Below are 22,828 nucleotides of genomic sequence, written 5' to 3' on the forward strand. Positions count from 1 at the left end.
ATATACATCTAATAATTATAAAAATAAAAAATCTTAAAAAATAACACATATCTCTCTTAAATTTAAAAATAACAATTTTTAAGGTAATATAATTGTATAAATAAGATATTTCCTAAAATAAATATTAAGTTTCATTTTAATGATATACCTCATAACCAAATTAATGAATATGTTTAATTATTAAATTACAATATCTTTTATTACTAGTAATAAAGATTACAATTTATATCGTAATTTTTATTTAGTGTAGCAAACGTAGGCTTATTGTTTTATTAATTATTTTGAAAAAGATTGTGAAAAAGTTGTATTCCTATCAGATTACTGCATTGATCTCTGCAATAAATTGGAGGCAAAAGTGGCCCCCGGGCTTTCAAGTTGCATGAGTCATGGTCATAGGATTCTGGCCATAATGGGGCTAGCACTGATCATTAGTTGAAAACTACTTGAGCAATTTTTCCAGGAATCTGTACGAATAAAAAGAAGAAAAAATTTAAAAAATAAAATAAAAAAGTGATGCTTTGAGAGACACCCCTATCGATATTTCGAATCCTTATCATCCAGTCTATTCCCAAGACAGCAAGACTCCAATAGAAAGTAATATGTGCGGAATTCTCCTCCTTTTCAAAAACATTAGTGGTCCTTCCTCACTAGTGGCCGGTTTACCAAAATACCCCAAAATTAGAAAATTATCAAAATACCTTTAAAATCTAAAATTCAAAATACCGGCCACTAGTGGTCCTTCCATCAAAATACCTTCGAAATTCAAAATACCGGCGAAATTCAAAATACCGGCCACTAGTGGTCTATATTTCGAATCCTTATCATCCAGTCTATCCCCAAGACAGCGAGACTCCAATAGAAAGTAATATGTGTGAAATTCTTCTCCCTTTCTTCTTCCTCTTCACGATCTGACCCATCCTTTTCCCTCTCTCTCTACAACACTCTCACTACTTTCTCTCTCTTCCTCTCTCTCTCTTGCTTTGGTTCCATTATTTTTCGACGCTGGCTTGGCTCTTTTTCGAGAGGCTTTGTGAGGTCCGAACCTGGATTTGGACAAACCCGAACCTCAGGTTCGAAGAAAGCTCAGAGTTGGTAAATACTACTAAATAATTAATTAAATAAATAAAGTGAAAAAAATGAGTGATTGTTGTCTGTCTTTTATTTTCTATAAATTTATTTTTTAGCTGTGTCCGTTTGAAACGGCGTCACTCGCTGGGAAAAAATACGGCGTTTGTTGCTGCCCGCTGCCCGTTTTCAAAATACCTTTAAAATCTAAAAAATTATCAAAATAACTTCGAAATTAGAAAATGACCAAAATAGCCTTGAAGATTAAAAAATTACCCCAGCTCCCGCAACCCAAAACTCCTCCTCTACCAGCTCCCCAACGTTCAGACCCACGGCAGATCTCCTTCCTCAGACCCACAGCAAAGACCACTTCTCCTTCCTCCAAAATGCAGACCACCAACCACCGTAGAGATCTCCTTCCTCAGACCCACGAGGGCCACAACAGAGCATCCAAAGAATCAAAACCTACCATACCCACCATTCCCACAAACCAACATATATCTCCTTCCTCAGACCCACGGCAAAGACCACTACCGCAAGCCACAAACCACCCACATACAAACGCCGTCCCATTTGCCGTTGATCTCATCCAGCCCATCGAAATCGACCCAGCCAGCCCAGTCGGTGATGCAATTTATAGGTTTCATTCTTAATTTTTGTTCTTCAATTCACTTTTATTTAGATTTAATATTCCTGATTAATTTCTGCTTTTTTGTTGCCTTTCTCTTTAGTCTTTTCCAAATTTCTGAATTTTTTTTAGTACATCTATTTGTCTATGTACATCCAATTTCTAATACTGTAGTGTTCTCCTTACATTTAAAGAACTCATGAAACTCAATTTGAATTGTAACTTATCATGTATAAATTTTTTTTTTGAAATTTAATGTAGTTAATTTTTTGGTTTCAATTTCTTCCAACTCTCAGTCCAGTCTCTATGCTTTGCTCTGTAGTCAGTAGACTCAAGGTACAGAGAACACATCATATTGAATTATATGTTAGAATTTTCTTTTTCTTTTTCTTTTGGAGAGACATCTCAGACTTAAACTAGCCTAAGATGAATTTTACTAGCAGGAATGGTGTGCGTTGGCAGTGGCAGTGCAAGTGTTGCGTGATATTCATAATAGTAAAATAATACTTATTATCTGTTGGTCCTCTTGTGTGTGTATTGATATTGTATTATGTATAGGCATATTGTTTTACATCTCCATGCATTCATACTGGTTTTGTGCATGCTAAATTTCTTTTGCATTGTGGGACAGAAAGACTTTTGGAGAGACATCTCAGACTTAAACTAGCCTAAGATGAATTTTACTAGCAGGAATGGTGTGCGTTGGCAGTGGCAGTGCAAGTGTTGCGTGATATTCATAATAGTAAAATAATACTTATTATCTGTTGGTCCTCTTGTGTGTGTATTGATATTGTATTATGTATAGGCATATTGTTTTACATCTCCATGCATTCATACTGGTTTTGTGCATGCTAAATTTCTTTTGCATTGTGGGACAGAAAGTCAAGCTACTTCCTACTTTTTCGTACTATTAAAGAACAATAATGATTTATATAGTAATTTTGAATAATGAACCTAATTTCTTTGTGTTCCTTTTTGTTCAGGGAACGGTTGCTGGGAACCCTTCTTTCAGACCTTGTGATGGTGCAGGGGTTTCAGAGACTTTCCAAAAGTATGAGCTCAGAGCTTCAGACTGTAGCTTTTTACACTGTTTGGTAACTTGTTTTAAATCTTTCAATTATTTCACTACAACTAATGTACCCCTTCAATGCAGTGTCATCTGGACTAAAAGTATGTGGAGATTGTTCTTTCTTGTTAGGCGTTGCTATGATTTAAAAGAACCTGTACTACTTGTTGGTGAAACGGGGGGTGGGAAGACCACTGTCTGTCAATTACTGAGTAGTGATTTGGGCTTGAAATTGCACATACTAAACTGCCATCAGTACACAGAGACATCTGATTTTCTTGGGGTTGCTTATCACTATCTGTGGTGTTTACTTTCTATTTGTGTGCTCGAATGTCATTTGAAAATCTTTTGGAAGTGTTTAATTTTTATGAATTAACAACTCATGAATTTTTTAATAGGGATTTTATCCTATTCGAGAGAGATCGAGACTGATTGCAAAATATAAAGAAATAATAGAACAGGTGATGACGTTGGAGGCTTTTATGTTTTATCCGCCATCCTCTAGAATCTGTAAGTATTCTATTGTTTATCTTATTCGTTGATGATGTACATAGTAACATTTTAGGGATAAGGCTTGATTGTTGATGTTTATGGCACACATAATATTCTAATACAAGTCTTTTGCTCTAGACCATTTCTTCGGCTATTAGTCAAGCTTCTTCGACTCTTGATCAGCTGACTAAAATGATAGTTCATTACAAACAAGGCCTTGCCTTGGGTTCTGATGTTACAATGGATTTTGAAAATATGATAGAAGAACTCTCTAATCTGCATCAGAAGTGGCAGACCATTTTTATGTGGCAAGATGGGCCTCTTGTACAAGCAATGAATGATGGTGATTTATTCCTTGTGGATGAAATTTCCTTGGCTGATGATAGTGTACTTGAAAGATAGAACAGTGTATTGGAGCCAGAAAGAAAACTAGTGAGTAATTTCCTTTTCTAAAAACTGATTTTGGTTAAGCGGCTCAATTACTTTTTACATTAGTTATTTGTCTACAGATGTCTTTATAGTGGTTGGAATTACAGGGCTGTTTGTGCTCCTGACTAGGTGTGTGAGACAGGAGATTACACACACTTGGTAATTTTATAGGGAGAAATACCCTTGGTAGTAGCCCCAAAATGCTGGCTAGGAGACTTGAACCACCAGGAGGTTCTATTTATATGTATTATGGTGTTTGATACCACATGTTTGCTTTTTTGTTTTAAAGAGCCTTTTCTGTAATTCATTGCAAAACCCGTCTTTGGAGCCTGCTACTAACCTTGATAGGTTCTTGGACTGCACCAAGCCTTTGGTCCTGGTACACTATTTCTCTTAGGTACATCTCTTATTTTATCTTTCGTCTATTGTGCTTTTCATTAGTTGTAGTTTTTGGAGCCTGCTTACTAACACAATTTTTTTGTTGGTGTTTGTATAAATTTCTACAGCTTTTGCTTTGGTTCCAACAATTGCTTACCAAACAATTCATCCTTTTTAATTTTTTTTTCTTGTGTCACATTCTTATTTATACATAAATGCTTTGTATTCTATTTCTAGTGCGACTATTGCCTGCCTACTTTTATAGATCCATTCTGTTTAGAGCTTTCACAGGCCTTCTCCCTGACATTCCAACTGGCCATGCTACATTATGTGATTATCATGAACAATCAAGCTCCTGAACAATCAAGCATCCAACCTACAACAATCCAAGACTTCATAATCCTCGCTCTTCTCCACTAATTGATTACACAAGTATGATTCGTAGTCCTTTAATAAATATTTCTCTGAGTTTGTGCATTGGTTTCTGTCTAATGATATCATTTATGGGTTTTGGCATGAGATTGGGAGATGGAGGCAGAGGATCAGATGATAAAAGCAGAATTAGTTGTGGTTTTGGTATTCTTTTCTCTCTACAAATTTCTTATTTGATTTTGGATTCATCCCTACAAAATTTCCGGCCTGAATTCATCCATCATAGCTGCTCAAGGGCATTGGGTCATGGAAATTTCAGGTTTGCTCAATTTTTAACCTTAAACACAAGATTCACATTACATTTGATATTTTTATTTGCTCGGAACCATTGTGGGTTTTGATTTCTGTCAAACAGCAAGCATTATGGTTTTCAATTTCCTTAATAGCAACCTTTGTGCTTTAATTTTAAAAGACTGGATCATGATTACTCTGTTCTGCACATGCTTGTTTCATTGGTGGATATGGAGTTCAAGATTCTATTTAAGTGATTTAATTTCTTTCATATTCATTATAGGCTGAAATTTTCTGATCATGCACTTTGTTTTATATAATTTTTGCGCGTTGTTAGTTTTTTGACACCAACATGACAATGTCCCATAAAAAAAAAATGGGACTGGATGTTTTTGGTTTCCCACTTCAAGAGGTAGTGTTTTGTATAATTGGAAAAGAAGTGTTGACAACTTTTTGTAAAGAAATAAAATTTTTCCTTTAATAGTATAAATCTTCCTGGCCAAAAAAAAAAGAGAAAAAAAAAAAAAAAGATGTGTGAGCATCAAGTAATGGCTATAAACTTTCAAAATTAAAAGAAATAAAATTTTTCCTTTAATAGTATAAATCTTCCTGGCCAAAAAAAAAAAAGAAAAAAAAAAAAAAAGACGTGTGAGCATCAAGTAATGGCTATAAACTTTCAAAATTAAAGAGAAACTTATTAATTTAATTAAGAGGACTTGGCAGTATTATTATGCTGAAAACCTATGTTGCATACAAAATAACTTATTCATTTAATTAAGAGGACTTGGCAGTATTATTATGCTGAAAACTTATGTTGCATACAAAATAACTTATTAATTTAATTAAGAGGACTTGGCAGTATTATTATGCTGAAAACTTATGTTGCATACAAAATCTCACGAGGCAAAATTCTATCAAGCATGGCTAAATTTTCAATTTTTACTATTATAAAAAACAAACCCCCACACACATGCACATATATATAAGGAACGGTCTTGCAGACTTTGCCACCGCCAGACAGGTCTTTCTCTCAAACCAGTAAAGTTTTTAAATTTTGTTTTATAAACTCAACAGTTAGCTATATACACTTAATCAAAAAAAAAAAAAAAAAATAATGGTTAGGTATTGTATTTCAATTAACTTGATTTAGATTTGGGGTTATGTTTGGTTGTTTTTTCTTATGAATGATTACCAGAAATTGATGGGGTTATGATAATTTCAATTATTGGGCGCATTGCTCTCACATTCGTATTCAATACTATTCATAATTCACCATCTGTTGTCTCTCCCTCTCTCTCTTTAGGTAGTGGTACCCATCTTGTTATATTTTGTATCTATACTACTATTTAAGGGGTTTCTCCCGTTTGGATTTTTCATTTTTTATTTCTAAAATACTCTCATCATACTCACTTACAAGTTTTCAACTAATGAGAATAAATATGTAAATTAAACTCTTACACTCTAAGACTCACAAATTCACGTACACTTTGCAGTTTCTTAGTTTCTATCTCTCATTATTCTTCAGATTGAAGACATTTAGTTTAGCTCTACACCTTACTTTCTTTTTCTTTAGGTTAAAGACATTTACTGTCAGAGGCTCTAACAAACTTTTAGGTTCTATCTTTTGTAAGTTTCTCTTTGTCTTCTTTTCTTTTGTTTATGATTGAATTTCTTTGAGTTCTACTTTCTTTGTTTTTTTATTTTTATTTTTTATATTTTCTTTTTTCGTTTTTTTTAAAAAATTTTTTTTTATTATGTATCACATTAACTCTTTTTTTTTTTTTTTAAATGTAATTCTACCTTCATATACTCTATCACTGTACTTCTTAATGAATTGTTATTTCATGTTGTAGATATTGTGATAAGATTTTAAAGAGTCCATGATAGAGTTAAATTCTAAAAAATCTTTAAATACTTGGTTTAACCCTAATTCCTTTAATCTCTCTAAGGTTCACGTACGCACAAATTTTTTAGATTGCATTGAGGAGTCATTGTAGTGGAATATTAGATAAAGGTCGGGTGAAAGACTTTACAAGAATTATTATATGTATTAAACCTCACATAAAGTGGTTATCTAAGAAATTGTTGTAAAAAAAGTTTATTTTAATAGAAACTATATTTATCATTTTATGTCAAGTACAATTTAAATTTTTTTCCGTAAGTATTAATTTACTACTTCATAAAAAATGTTACGTACATTTTTCTTAGTTTTAAAGGTTGTTGATGTTGTTGATATATTTAAAATTTAAACTATTTTTAACTTTTGTTATGGATGTGTAGTAAGTGGCTAACTTTTAGGACTAAAAAACTAAATTTTTGGATTAAACAAAAATTGATAAATGTTATTAAATTTTTTTAAAAAGAACCCCCCCACCAAAAAGAAACGTGTATCTCTTGCCATATATATTTGAAATTTAAGCTTTTATTTAATTATGTTATGGATGTGTAGTAAATGACTAAATTTTAGGATTAAAAAACTAAATTTTAGGATTAGACAAAAAATGATAATTGCCATACATAAAAGTTCAAAAAGAGAATAACATCAACAACACCAAAAAGGAAAAAAAAAAAAAAATTGTGGATGTGTAGTTACTAAATTTTAGGATCTTTCTAAGAGCATTTCCTTTAACAAAAAACTTATTAATTTACTTAATGTACCTTATAAAAATGCAATATAAGTATCCCATTGTGCAATGTCTAATATACACCTATGAAATTTTAATGTCCCAAAAAATTTCTGTGTATTTTGAATTTTATGTGGTAGACTGATAGTCATGCTTGGAAAGTTAGAATGATGATATATGGTGTTCTATTTGTTACCTAGAGAACACTAAGCCATGTTCTATTTGTTATTTTGTTTTTTTTTTTCTAATTTATTTTCCTGCTTAAAAAGGTATTCATTAAAAATAAGTAAGCTAAAGATTATGAGGACTTGATTTGTAGCATATATTATCATTCATTGCGAAAATTTAAATATTGTAGAAAGATTATGACATTTGTGAGGACTTGATTTGTGCAGTGAATCCACTACGTGAAAGGACTTAAGCCCAAGAAGCGCAAAACAATAAATTTATAGAGAATTGGTTAAAAAACTAGGCTATAGTTTATCAAACAAACATTAGAATAGATTCAAGTAGGAGAATGAAAAAAAGTAGGATTATATTGAAGAAAAAACAGTCCTCGGCATGATCTTAGGTGAACTGTTCTTGTTTATTATCCTCAAATTTGGTTACAAGTTTGATTCCTGAATGCTATAGTGTTTATTTTTCTGATTTTTGATCCCCCATCTATGAAGGATCTATCTCCTTATATAGCTTCTTCTAAAGCATCTTGATCTTACACTAGATGATTATTTGTATTTTCACTTTAGTGCTTGTTTTATCAGACACCCTCTTTGGTTATGTAAGCTTTGGGGCAACCAACTTTGTACTGTTTAGTGGTCTTCTCCACATTAATACAGCTAGGAAAGTAGCTGCAGAACATGAAATGTGATGGTGACAGTTTTCTTTCTAAGATATCTAAAACTTTCTTTCGGTCTAATGTTTCCATAATGTCTATTCATACCGATAGAACTTTCGAAGAGGCTTTCTTCTAATGAGGTATTTATCCTCGGCTTGTCTCGTTGAGCTTTTATGGCTAAAACCAACTTTTTTATTTGTTAACATGGTCTCTAATGACGGAGATTCTTTATCCTCAGACTAGTCCTGATCCTCAGCTTGGGCCATAGACCCAATGTACAAATGTATAATGGGCTTCTAGGTCTAATATTCCTACAACATTTATTATCATTCTTTGTAACATTTTTTGGTGAGTAGATATTACATTTAGTAAATAAGTTCTAAGAAATTGTCATAGTACATTGATATTCAACTAGCTACTTTAAATTTACGTACATGGCTTCATACTTATTCAACAACAAAAATCTATATTAATTTTCTCACTAAAGGGTGAGCATGTGCCTTGCATGTGCAACCCACACTAGTATTGTATAATTTGTGTAGAGAAACGTTTAGTCTATAGTATTTAAAAAAAAAAACACACACACACACACACACACACACGCCAAAGTGACATATTGTTATTAATGAAAAAATGATAATTTTACTAATGAGTTCAAGTGAAACCTAATAACAATATACTATTAATATTTGCTGTAAAAATATTGTATACATGTTTGCATATCACTAAGTTGCTTTTTACCATTCGAAGTAGAGATTCTGAGTATTTGTCACGCCGAAACAATTGTATGTAGTGTCGATGTTTATTAGGATTTTAAACAACTCTAGGCTTAAGTTACGGAAAGCTAACTTTAAATTTGACATAAAGCTGCTCTTTTTTATTTTATAGGCCTTGGCAGTGTAGTTGTAGCAGTAGCTGTGGTAATCAATTATGCAGCAGTCGTAGAGTCCAATAGATTCTCAAGTCTCTGTTTAATAGATTCTCAACTGGCTGTAATCATTTGCCATTTTATGATTCTCAATTGTTTTGAGGTCAGTAGTTTATGATTCTGTATTTAACTTATTTGACCATTTTTGGTAAATTTGGGTATTTTGTCACCTAATCACATAATTACTGCGAATTGAGGTTTTCGACATTTTTGTAAGTATTTATATGTTTTGTAGCAGTCAGAGGCAAATCAGATTATTATCAAAAAACACAAACTTTTGTCAAATTCATTTTCTGGTAAATTCTAGTTTTTCTCTCTGTGGATTAAGGAAAACCTCTCGTGAATTCGAGGTTTACTACCAGAAGTTAATTGTTTAGTTTCTGTTCAATCAAGAAAGTATCGTGTGCGCTTTCTTTAGACTTCCGTGACATCAATTTTGGTGTCTCTCTCTCTCCCATTACACCAAATCTATTTGTAACATCCATGGCTGCAGCTAGCATCCACCGAGTCCTATGCCACCATCACTGATGGTTCATGCTTGTGTGGCCCTTTTCTTCTCTTAAAATTTGTCTCTCTCTGGTTTCCTGTTCTATCAATCCTAGTTGTGGCTGAGTTCTCCTTGCAGCCCCCACCTCTATCGCACCACTGGTCTTTATTTATTCAATAATTTTTTTCCTATTTTTTTATTTATTGGTCTAGCTCATTACTCATGTTTGACTCATTTTGCCCTTTACATACCTCACTATTTGGGATTTTTTTATTTATTTAATTTTCTCAAAAAAATTTCTATTATAATTCTACTAATATATGCCATAAGGGCATGCGTTAGTTAAAAAAAAAAAAAATCCGTAAATGATTTACTAACATGTGTTTTAAGGACATACGTTTATAAAATTATTATTTTTAGTTTTTTTTAATGTTATTTAGTCAAATTTGGGTTTTATAAGTTTTCCTAGATGCCTTAGGTTTTACAACAACATTAGGTCCTACAAGTCTTACTTAAGTGGAATGACGGCGTTTCTTAAGTGTAGGCGTTTCTTAAGTGTAGACTTTACAATAGCACATTCAAACAAAAATGACATCATCTTACTTAAGGTCCAGTTAACGTGTGCTCTCATCCATTTTTGAAAATATGTTACAAGGATTGAAAAAGTTGTAAAAAAATAGTTTTAATACGTATTTCTATTATACTTTTGATACGTATTTCTATAATACTTAAAAACGTATTTTCACAGCACTGAATATTGAACAACAATACTTTTTTTTTTTTTTTATTTGAAGACTTTGAAACTTCTATTCAACTTGAGAATTTGAAACTACATCTTGAGCACATGTGTGCTCAATAAGGCTAGGAGTTTCCTCCAACTGAACAATTAAGTTTCTATAATACTCTTTACATGTGAGACATCAAAAAATCTATAGGCCTGGGCTTGACGTAGGATGCTATTTGTGATTGTCTCCACTCCTTTCAGAGCATTGTGCAAACTTATGGAGTTTGTTTCGAAGGTGACCTCTCGTAATCCCATTTCTAGCGTCCATTCCACGGCTAATTCCATTGCTTTTGCCTCCACACTTAGTGCTGATAGCGGGGCAGGGATTTTCCTGCTCATGGCTGCCAATGCCATCCACCTTAGCTTTGTATCTCCCTTCCTCGACACTATTTATATTATAAAAAAAAAAAAAAAAAAAAAAAAAACAAAGTGACATATTGTCATTAATGAAAAATAATAATTTTACTAGTGAGTTCGAGTTAAAACTAATAACAATATATTATTAATACTTGCTATAAAAATATTGTGAAGATGTTGCCCGCATATCACTAGGTTGGCTTTTACCTTTTGAACGTGTTCGTACCTACTATTGTAAGAATTTTAGGGATAGAGTAGGAAGTAAATGCAGGGGACATAACATCTGTTGTATAGGTGAGGGCTAAGATGAATTCCTTATTCTTAATAATTTTTTCCCAAAAGTGCACCAATAACATGATCATAGCGTAAATTAAAGTGTAGTAAACTGAAGGCATCTAGATTTTAATAATAATAAAGTTTGTAGTTAACATATTTTGGAATGCATAAGATGAGATTAATTAGCAAAAAATAAGAAAGGTGCAGATGAAGTTGCGTGGATAAAGAACGTAGAGAATATTTTTGCGAATAAGAGATATAAGTGTGGAAATTTATAAATGAGGAATAATAAATGAGATAGTAATCAAGATAAATGATATTGTAATTAAAGCTGTCTAGAGACCCAGTCAACCCGATCCACCTGTTGTTGTCGTCTGAACCTGACCCGTCGCCGACTGAACTAACTTCTCCATCGGTTGGTGATAGGTTTATTCCTCCAAAACTCGAGTTTGGCGGGTTGAGTGTCGGTTTTCCTTTCTCCAAAACTTGATTGACCTGATCCAGCAAACCCACAAAATTTTCGGCGAGCTTAGGCCGAATATGGTGAGATCTCAAGGATTTTGGCCGTTTTTATATGTTTTCATGTTGGATTCTCGCCGTTTTCCAGATTATCGACCCCAACGGACCCGCCTGGATCCTGTTGAAGTTCCAACCCTCTCGATCCGATCATCCTCTCAGTCGGCTGCGGGTTGAGATTTTGTGCACCCAATCTGGTCGGGTCCGATGTGGGTTGAGCACAAATCTGATTTGATCCGACCCGTGGACAGGCTTAATTGTAATAAGAATAATGAGTTATTTTTTTAGATTTACTCAAATTCAATGGGTAAAAAAATGTAACTCTAAAAAGTTAGATAAAGTGTAATATAATTTGAATAATTTGAGCCCACGTGTAGTCAGGGATGAATTTATATATACAATAATAGGTGAAACTGAAAGAAAATCAAATTAAAATTTCAAATTAAAGTTCCAATTTTGCGCCATGTGTCCTAAATTATTTATTTGTAAAGAGTTTTAATTTTAATTTTAGAATTGAATGTGGGACACATCATAAAATATTCATCCAAGTGAGTTATTAAATATAAAAACCAAAGAGTGTAGAATAAATAAATAGTAAAAAAAAAAAAAAAAAAGGTGCTTCACAATAATTTGTTTAAAAAGAAAATGGACAATTTACACTTTATACCTAATAATATCTTTACAATTTCTTTTTAAAGAGTTAACAAAATATAAAAATAACTATCAATAGTATTAAATTTTATATATAAGAATTATATTATGCATCTTAGTATAAATCTTTTAAATGTATCCATGCATATGCGTGGGGTTACAAGTTAGTTGCTAAAAATGTAAGTGATGTGCCAAATGTGAACCAATAAGAATTTGCACTTTAAACAAATTACTAATATTGCTAAAATTATTACACACAAACACATATAACTAGTTGTTAGTCCGTGCGATGCACATGATTGTTTTAAATCAAATGTTAACATGTTCAACTTTAAACATTTCTCTACTTTTAATTATTAAAAGCTAAATTGGCTCTAACGTAAAATGAAACATGTAATTATGATGGAACTCTAATGACGGTTGATGCCTATGTGACCCTTCTCTTCTCTTAAAATTTCTTTCTCCGGTTTCTTGATATGTCAATCCTAGTTGTGGCCGAGTTCTCCTTGTAGCCACTACCTCCATTGCTCCACCGGTCTTTTTGTCGCCAAATCTGTCTGCATGATATTAGAATCACTTTCGCACAACTCACCCCTATGTTATTTTCTTTAGAAAAAATGTCTTTTTTTTTTTTTTTTAATTCTATATTTTTTTGTATATTTATTTATTGGTCTAGCTCATTACCCCTGTTTGACTCATTTTTCCCTTTTACACACCTCACTATATGGGATTTTAAAAAAAAAAAATTTCTCAAAACAAAAATTATATTATAATTTTACTAATATATGTCATAAGGGCAAACGTTAGTTAAAAAAAAAAAAAAAATTCCTTAAATAATTTACTAACATGTGTCCTAAGGGCATACATTTATAAAATTATTATTTTTAATTAGTTTTAGGTGTTTTTAATGTTATTTAGTCAAATTTGGGTTTTATAAGTTTTCCTAGATGCCTCAGGTTTTACAACATTATGTCCTACAAGTCTTACTTAAGTGGAATGACTACGTTTCTTACACGTAGACTTTACAACAACACTTTCAAACTAAAATGACATCGTCCTATTTAGGGTCTAGTTAACGTGTGTCCTCAACCATTTTTGAAAATATTTTGTGAAAAATTGAAAAAGCTGTAAAAGAATAGTTGATAAATTTTTATCTAAAATAATAGTTTCTAGTGATTAATCAACAATAATATTTTTGATACGTATTTCTATAATACTCAAAAACGTATTTTTACAGTACTAAATACTGAACAACAATACTTAAACACTATACTAAACTGCCTTACAAGAATCTATATGCGAATACACTCAAACCTACTCAAATTTAATGAATTTATAGCTTTCAGTCCTTGTCATCTTACTGCTCACTTCTTAGTCACCTTATTTGGAAAAAAAATTATATTTATATAATTGTTAATAAATGAGTTTAGAAAAGTTTTGATACTACTTACATGAGGATTATAAAAAGTTGTTAAAATAATTAATTAATTTTTTTTCATAGTAGGTTTTTTAAAATAGTTTTTAAACGCATCCATTAAAATAATTAAATTTTTTTTTCATAAAAGGTTTTTTAAAATAGTTTTTAAACGCATCCATTAACGATTCCCTTAATTAAATATTAGAGTTATGCTAAAACTAATTATAGTTCAATGTTTAAAATAAAAATTGTGGGATTAGGATTTGTGGTCCAAGCCCAAAACAATAAATTTGTAAAGTGTGGATGATAGAGTTAGGTAGATTATGGAATTAACAACGGTTGATCACAACTTTCAAGTATAACCCAGCATAATGATGTACGTAAAGACGAAATGAATTGAAGTCCGAAGAGGCTTATGATAAATCTGAATAGTGATTACAGTTCTTAGAGTTACAGTAAAGCCTTTTTTTTTTTTTTCCTCGTCCCCTCCCTTATCAGGAGTCCTTCCTCTTTATATAGCATCCTTCCACATCATCCCCATCGTCCACTTGTTCTACATTTATGTGCCTACTTGAGTATATGTCACATCATGTATCTTCTTTAGCTTTTTATGAGTGGTGGTAGCTGATGTTACACTATTCAGGGGTCTTCTCCACATAAATGCAGTCAGAAAAGTTGCTACAGTGCATTTAATACGGTAGTAGTATCTTTTCCTTTAGATATTTCTTCGCTCTTATCGTTTCCAAACATACGCAGAGTTCATCTTTATCAATGGGGTTGTTAGGAAGATCATTCGGACTTTCCACACGTTTGATTGATCGAGACTGGTGACCTCTTCAGATTGTATTCCTCCTTTATTTGCAGGTACCTTTCTTCCAGATAGACTCCATCCCAACCGATTCCTTCTCTTCGGACACACAGTAATCTTCAAATAGAGCCCTAGGCCCACTACGTAAGGTTGGGCTTTTTCCCTCTCACAAAAATCATATTTCCAAAAGGACATATGATATATTCGAGCATCTGTTTTATTTATTTTACATTTTCACTTTGCAATACACCCAATATCGAATTTATATTTTTAGCTATTTGAATTTTATATTATTAAAGCAGTATGGACGCAAAAAAAGGAGAAATGATTCAGACAAACAAAGTAGAGTGGCAAAACGGAGAAAAATAGATTTTTTTTTTGGTTGAGAAATGAGATTTTTTTTATTAAAAAGTAGTGTGAATACAACATATAATAATATGGTTTTAGCTCCACCAATATAGCTACATTTTGGTATTTGGTGGTGCTAAAAATAATAATATAACTTTTTAGCACCGCCAATATTAGTGCTCTTACAGATCCATATCATTAGTCATTTGTGGGTTTTCTTAAATGTAACCTAATAAATTTCTTAAAACAGGCGGTACCTAATTTGTTGGAAGGGACAATGAAGATTGTTTCGAGTGAAATTGCAATTTAAGAACCTCTAGTGAATGACTCCGCTTCTAGCTATTTTCTTTACCCACTAGCTCTTTTTTCTTTTTTCTATTTTTATCTAATAAGTTAGTGACTACACAATTAGGCTACTTCTATAAATTTCCAAAGTTTGGACAATTTCAAGTAAAAGAGATTTAACCCCTTAAAGTACTTTCCTATCCCTCCAAAAACAAAATGAGATAGGCCCTGGTTCTATCCAAATAAGGTGAAAATCAATATTCCTATCTTATGTGATAAATTATATACTTTTCTTTTTTGGACATTTAAATTGTTGTCCTTATGATCAGGAGACTTTTCTTAAAAATGTCTGGTTTTTCTGCAAGAACTTGTTCCTTTGTTGTATAACTTTAAAATGGCTTTGGAACTTGGAAGAGTAGGTGAGCAGAATCATTTGGAACTTGCTTTCATGAATAGAGGAATTTAAATGTGAATGGACTGACAAACAGTTATATGGTTGGGATTCATAAATAACAGGTGCGATGGTATTACGCCTACCACCATTCTAGCCTTCATAATTAGGTAATGTTCACATATGAAGGAAAAAGATTGCCTTGAATTTCAGGTTTGTAAGGTTTCAACTTTCAAGATTTGAGTGAGTCCGGGTTGTTTATCATTCTCCAAACCTGTTTCGCCTATAAGGCGTCATTAAATTTTTCAATTGCTTTGAACCCCATGCCACCCACATCTTTAGCTTGGCAAAGTTTCTTCCAGTTGAGCCAATGAACCTTTCTACTATCGACACCATACCCCCACCAAAATTTACATGTCAAAACTTCCAAATCTTTAATCAAACTCTTAGGGAGTTTAAACAACTAATAGTGTAAGTAGGGATGACCTGAATAACTACCTTTATAAGGACTTCTCTACCCGCTTGTAAGAGCAACTTTTCCTTCCACCCTTATAATTTCTTCCAAAAGTGCTATCCAGGTTTGAGTATATGCTTGAGTATTAGAACTAAAAAAGATATTAGTCTTGTCCCAATTAACTTTTTGCCTCGAACCTCTCTCATAGACAACCAAGATCTCCAAAATTCTGTGGCATTCCACTTACGTAGCTCAACAAAAAAGCATGCTATCATTTGCAAAGAATAAATGGGAAACCCATGGACCATTTCTACATATAGCTACACTTCTAATATCCTCATTCACCTTAGCCTTTTGAAGTTCCCTCACTCGACTTAGACATTTTTATAGATTATGAAAATTACAAAAAGATTGGTTACAGTTTTGGGTCTTCACTGTAAATCAACGGAATTGAAAACAGTTATATATAACTAATCTTATAGATGTTGTTGGGATCAAATCAGTATAATATTGAACATTGTGCTGATATTTTAGTTTCTGTTCTTAGCAATTTAGTTTTGATGTTGTTTGTTCTACAATTTATTATGCGTGTTTGTTACTAGTGTTTTTAAAAAGTTCTATTATGTATAACTAATTGCCAATTTCAATTGTTAACAACATTCTATGTAATTTTTATCTATTTAGATTAGTACATCAATCTTGGGCATCCACATCCAATTTGAGGGCTTCCCTAGCAGGTGTGTAAGTGATTCTGCTGATCACTGCTAAGATCCGAAAATCTATTTACCATCAGTAGGAGCACAAAGGGAGTCATCTTAAGTATATTCAAAGGGATTTTGAAGTGAAACTTGAATTAAAATATCCTAAACTAATTATCATAAAACAATAACATGATATATAAATTCTATATTATTATGAAGAAGGCAATAAGACTAATAGCAAAACAATGACTTTTCTATCACTAAGACCCTATCCCATCTTTATTGCAGCAGCTGCTACTACTACGTCAAATGAAATCCCTACCTGAAACAAACATGCCTCTCACATTCACCACAGAATTTGAAAACCAAAAAGTCCAGCAAGTAGCTACTAAGAACTTTAGAAATTATGTGTTTAACCAATAAAATGAGTTAGGAATTCTTTTAGTTGAGGATTGGAAAAAGGGGCAACTATGGCTACCAAAACTTTTGAAATAAAACCTGAACATAATTAAATCAATGAGNATATCATGTTACCAGATGTGGTTGGTGTATTAAGATCTATTAGAGTCATTGAAATATTCACAGTTGCATCATCAACTCTTGTACCTTGAAAAATTACTAAATCTCCTTCATATCATGTTCTTTTTTATGCATTCTATTAGAAGTAAAGAGAGACTCGCCAAATTTTGTATAAGCAGAAGAATTGTTAGTGTATACTGCTGTAAGATAGATTGGTAAACAGCCTATTGGAAGATTTCCATGACAACTACTTGGTATCACCATAACCAACGACCCTATGGAACAATAATGGAAAATAGGATCAATAATCATAACAATTCATTTTGCAAGGAAAATAAAAATGATTTTTTTTTTTGCTAATAATACTTACTGTAACAGCATCTATTCCATTCCCTCCAAGTTCTCCAATCATGAATAGCTAAATTAAGTTTCTTAGCACAATCTATCAAACATTAAGAAACAATAAAAAAAAAAGAGAAAATGTAAATAATAAATTTAAGTTTGTATTAAAAGCTTAATTCAAATGATAGGATAACTATCAACATTGTGATAGATCCCAATAAATATGTGGACATCCAATCCAGTTGAACATTGAGAAATCTTCCAGTAGCTAGCTATGAAATATTCTTTTCTGCAAGAAATATGTCAGTTATATTTGTTGTTTATGCATTACAATTTATATTCTAGGCATATTTGTTGATAGATCAATTTAGTAATGGCATATTACACACCTTAATGAAACTACCAACACCTTAAATCTGCCAGGTTTAAAATGGTCTAAAGGAATGTATATGACACTGATCGAGTTATTGGTAATAGGAGAAAGCATCGCTGATAGCTCAAAGGAACTTTAATCTGCTTATAAGTAGAATATAAGATCTTTATATAGTATATGGGGTTCCGGGAAGAAGGGCATAAGATATAGCCAAAGATTGAGTTTTGCATTTGCTAGAGACTCTGCTTTGAGTTTGCTAGCAAGAGAAAGGGAAGGGGTAGCCATAATTCATGGGGTTTTGGATGGTTCACTAACTATATTGTTCAGTTCCAAAGCCAAAAGAGTTGATGGATTTAGCAATTTTTGGAGAAGATTAATATGAACTTATTGTATTTGATTGATGACAGTATAGTCTTCAAGAATGTATGGAATTATTATGTTGTACATTGAGGATATTTTTATTGAATTATGAAGTAATTATTCAATTTTTATTTTTTTTTTCTGCAGAAAAAATTGTCTAACAGTATATGGAGTTATGGTATTTTTTGTGGTGTTAAAGTTGTAAGGACCTGATTTGAACTCCTAACTCAAAGTAGAGATGGACTTAGGCTCAAAAAGTCCAAAACAATAAATTTATAGAGAATGGGTTGAAGAACTAGGCTTTAGTGAATTGGTCGACCAACAAGATAGATTCTTAATGACAAAGTAATGAAAATAAGCAAATTTAGACTTGAGAAAATCGTCCTCAACCAAGTTTGATGAGATTGATTATATTCTATTAATATTTCTGTTAGGTTACAAGTTTTATTCTAGAGTACTATGGTGCTTTTACTTCTTTTTTCCTCTCCCTTCATGGAGGGTCTCTTACGTTATATAACTCTCTTTGGACCATCTTGATCCCTATAATAGCCCTTTAAAACTCTGGTTTTTCCCTCCCATCCGAGGAGAAAAAGTGGAGTTTTGATTTATTAAGGGTTAAGAACATTAAATCCCTAGGTTTAAATGTGCGGGAGTGATGTGCATGAAATATATATAATAAAGTACTTATATATCTACATATTTTGTTTTATTTTTATGATATTTTGTGACTAATTATATAATATTTTTGTGTTGCAGGTAACATGGGCTTTACATGCAAAGTGGGGCTAAACTAATTGAATCAAGCCAATTTACATCCAATCATACATGAATTCAAGAAAAGACCAACCTAATTAAATTTAAGTTCAATTGGAGTAAGGAATTAAAGGAAATTTGCACCAAATTCATGTCAAATTTGGATTAGGATTTCAGCCTGTACATCAGTTAGTATTTTTGGCATAACTTTCGGCTCAGATGTCTAATCGAGATGATTCAAATTGTGCTGGAAAGTTAACTTAAAGGGTTACAACTTTGTAGTTTATCAAGAGCTCGAATTCTGACATTAAACAGGCCAAAATAGTCGGTTAAGTGAAGCCTAAAAATCTAAGATTATCTCCAAACGGGAATTCAACTTGTAATAGGATTTCTTGACTTATTTAAAGGCTTTTTAGGGCAAAATTAAGGGGGAGGGGGGGAGAAAATTCACAAGAAGTTTTTGGTGCTGTTGCGGGAATTTGGTTAGGCAAATAAATTAGATCTTAATTGAATTTTCCTTCTACTAGTTGTAGCTAAAATTTACTCTTTTTTTTTTTTTTTTTTTTTTTTTGTNGGGGAGGGGGGGAGGGGGGGGGGACTGAGGCTAATGCTAGGGCTGAGATGCAAAACAGAAAATGGAGCAAGAGGCAGTGCTGCATGTGGCTTCTCTATAACTTTTCTTCATGATAGTATTGTGACTATTTCATTCTCTATTTTATTTGTCTAGTTTAATGTTTAGTATTTTATTCTTTTGTTTTATTTCAATTACCATAAGTAGTTAAATTTATAATTAGGGTTGAGGATGAAATTTTGTTAAGGATTATCAGTAATATTTATGTGATTTGATTTTTTCCACAATAGTTATTCTTTAATGATTTTAATTGTTCTTACTTCATATCAATTGACTAAGATGAGATTCTAAATATGAGTTCAATAATGTTTTTCTTATGATTTAGGATTTGTCTTAATTAATTGAATACTTGGTTTATTAATTCTTGTTTATAAAATTGGATATCACTTGTGATTTGTCTGTCAATGTATACAATTTATGATTTGATTTTAGAATTGGATATATCTTGTGATTTGTTTGGCTACGGATACAAATGATTATTTGATTTTATACTTAAGAAGTAAAGAAGAATATGCTTTAGATTTTTAAACATAAGTTTTAATTATGATATTTTTCATGATAGTAAGATTGATTTCTAGGTTATTATATAGTGAGTTGGAAAAATTAATGATTATAAATATATGTTAATATAACTTGCAGAGCGGATTCCAAAACCTTAATTCATTTCCCTTGATTATTTACATCTTTTTATTACTTTATATCTTTTGCTTAGTTTAACTATTTACTTAATTTTATTATTTGCTTAGTTTATTTAATTTTAAAACAACTAATTTTTATTAAACTAGATTAGGATTAATTTGGTTAAAGTTTAATTAATTTTTCTATTTTTTTAAAATTAAAGAAAAAAAAAACAAAAATATTATTTCTTTGTGCTTGGTGTATGAGAACTTGGATACGTGATAAAGAAAAGCGTCTTATTAGTTTTGATTATTCATCCACAATAAGAGAAACATGAGATGATTCAAAAACTCTTAGGGAGTTGTTCTCGCTCATAACAACCAACCCTCTATCTTGCATAGTATTGCCTGCAACCACTATTGCATATTTTGAGTTGAAATCACAGATAATCCATCTTCTTCCTGTTTTTCATGGATTGAATAAAGAAGATCTTTATATGCATGTAAATGATTTTCTTGAGATTTGAACTACTTGTAAGTTCTAGGATTTCACTAATGACTTTGTTCACTTGCGTTTATTCTCTTTTTCCTTGAAGGATAAGGCAAAAGTATGGCTTAATTCTTTGGCACATGGATCTATCACTTCATGGGAACTGTTGGTCACAAAATTTCTCTCTAAATTTTTCCTAATGGCCAAGACCAATATTTTGAAGAGAGAAATTGCAGATTTTTATCAAGATGAACAAGATAAATTTTAGGCATAAATGCACTTTTAGTCCTTATATTTTGAAGTTTTTCCATTTTAGTCTCTACATTTTATTTTTTCCACATTTAGTCCCTAAAACCAATTTACGCCTTTCACTTTAGTCCTTCAAGCCCCATTCAGTCACCAATTAACGGGGAAACAGACGGGATCTATAAAATATTATTATTTTTTAACCCTGGTGGACAAAATAAGGAAGAAATCAGATTAAAGTTCACGTGATAAATCACGTGAAGCGCTTTTAGTGCACTTACCTACCTCTGGTGCGCAGGTAATGAGTTTCCCCAAATCAGACTGAAATCCCTAGCTCTCTGCCTCTGCCTCACAACCAACAGCCATCATCATCAACCTAAAGAAAATCCCAGTTCTCTCTCAAACCACCACCATCATCATCAACCACACGTGTGTACTCGCCTACCTCTGGCGCGCAAGTAGTGACCTTTCCCAAATCAGACTTAATCCCCAGTGAAGCTCTCTGCCTCTGCCGAACAGCCATAAGAACACAACCTAAAGAAAAATCTCACTTCTCTCTCAAACCACCATCATCATCAACCTAAAGAAAAATCCCCACTTCTTTCTCAAAACCCATCTCTGACAGACACTAAGTTGAAGCACTATCATCATCTTCGTCAATCTCTATCACTTGATACCCACACTTTTCATGGAGTGGAGAAAATGAAAGCTGGGAGACTTCTGTATTTGTGAAAGGGTCTTCTCTCTCTTCTCTCTGTCCTTATTTATAGCTTTACAAGAAGGTTGGTGACTTTTCCCTAGTAGGGCCACAATGTTTTTATATATTTTGGCTTTTTGACTATTTGTTGGTCCTTGTCTGCATGTGTTTGGTTGTGGTTTACATTGTGGTCCATGTGTTCCCTGTGTATGACAAAAGTATTTTCTCTGTTTCTTTTAGTATGACAGAACTATTGAAGTAAGTGTTGTATTCTTACTTAAATATTTGATTAAGTGCTGTGATCACCTAATACTTTATTAAGTGTTATGTTGTCTGCATGCAGAATAGAAATTTTTATTAGGTATGAGTGTTGTTTTGTTAAATATAATATATATTTTGTTCTAAATAATATATTTTTTTTTCTGTAGCTAGCATTGTTTAATTGGTTTTGGTGTTATGTTGCATGCAGAATGGATGGACTATTTAGTTTATTTGTGCATCATGGTGGCAATTTTACTGAAAATGGCCGAAAATATGTGGGTGGTGCAGTAGATATAGTTGATAATTGTGACCCTAACAGGTGGTCCAAGGTTGAGATAAAGAGTATATGTAAGGACTTTGGATACACATTTGTTAGCAGGCTGTGGTATAAAATGCCTAGAGTGGACCAAGAACTGGCAGACTTCCATTTGATTGTTGATGATAGTGATGCCATGTATCTAATAGAATTAGTGAGGGGTCATCAAGAAATTCATGTGTATGTAGAGCACCCAATACATGACCTTATATTAGTTGATGAAGGAGAGGATGCTGGTGAGGGTGTGCAGCCATTGGCATTGGAGCAAGACTTTACAGGTTATTATGACAATGATGATGAGAGTGAACATGTTGATGATGATGATGGGGATGAGTTTTATAGTTTTTATGAGAATGATGACATGTATGCTAATGATCAAACCTTTAACAATGAGGATGAGCTTGAGGTTAATGCTGATGTTCCTACTGAGGTGGCTGCTTCTCAAATGGGTTCTAGGAGAGTAGGTAAAGAACCTATCATTGAGCACCCACCTGAAGTCTTTCCTATAAATGATAGCAGCGATGGTGGGGGAAGTGGCCTAGAAGATGATGTAGAGTTGACCCATGGTGTTAGGGACTTTGTTGAAGATAGTAGTAACAGTTGGGATGGTAAGGATGATGCTGAAGTTAATGAACCTGGG

At 32.4% G+C, this 22,828-nt stretch overlaps 1 protein-coding gene across 1 annotated transcript in view; it reads left to right on the forward strand.

Annotated features, from left to right (window-relative positions):
- Positions 1-649: 649 nt before the first annotated feature.
- LOC112023274 (uncharacterized) overlaps positions 650-22,828 on the forward strand; it is a 26,430-nt gene continuing 4,251 nt past the window's right edge. Inside the window, exons 1-9 of the mRNA XM_065772364.1 lie at positions 650-1,092; positions 2,677-2,744; positions 2,847-3,042; positions 3,158-3,269; positions 3,390-3,683; positions 3,788-4,749; positions 6,295-6,347; positions 9,069-9,211; positions 16,567-16,619. Coding sequence (XP_065628436.1) covers positions 4,493-4,749; positions 6,295-6,347; positions 9,069-9,211; positions 16,567-16,619 — 506 coding nt within the window. The 5' untranslated portion in view covers positions 650-1,092; positions 2,677-2,744; positions 2,847-3,042; ... (1 more) ...; positions 3,390-3,683; positions 3,788-4,492. The remainder of the gene's footprint in view (positions 1,093-2,676; positions 2,745-2,846; positions 3,043-3,157; positions 3,270-3,389; positions 3,684-3,787; positions 4,750-6,294; positions 6,348-9,068; positions 9,212-16,566; positions 16,620-22,828) is intronic.

Source organism: Quercus suber, unplaced genomic scaffold, assembly GCF_002906115.3.
Source record: "Quercus suber isolate HL8 unplaced genomic scaffold, Cork oak 2.0 scaffold_57, whole genome shotgun sequence".
Lineage (NCBI taxonomy): Eukaryota > Viridiplantae > Streptophyta > Magnoliopsida > Fagales > Fagaceae > Quercus > Quercus suber.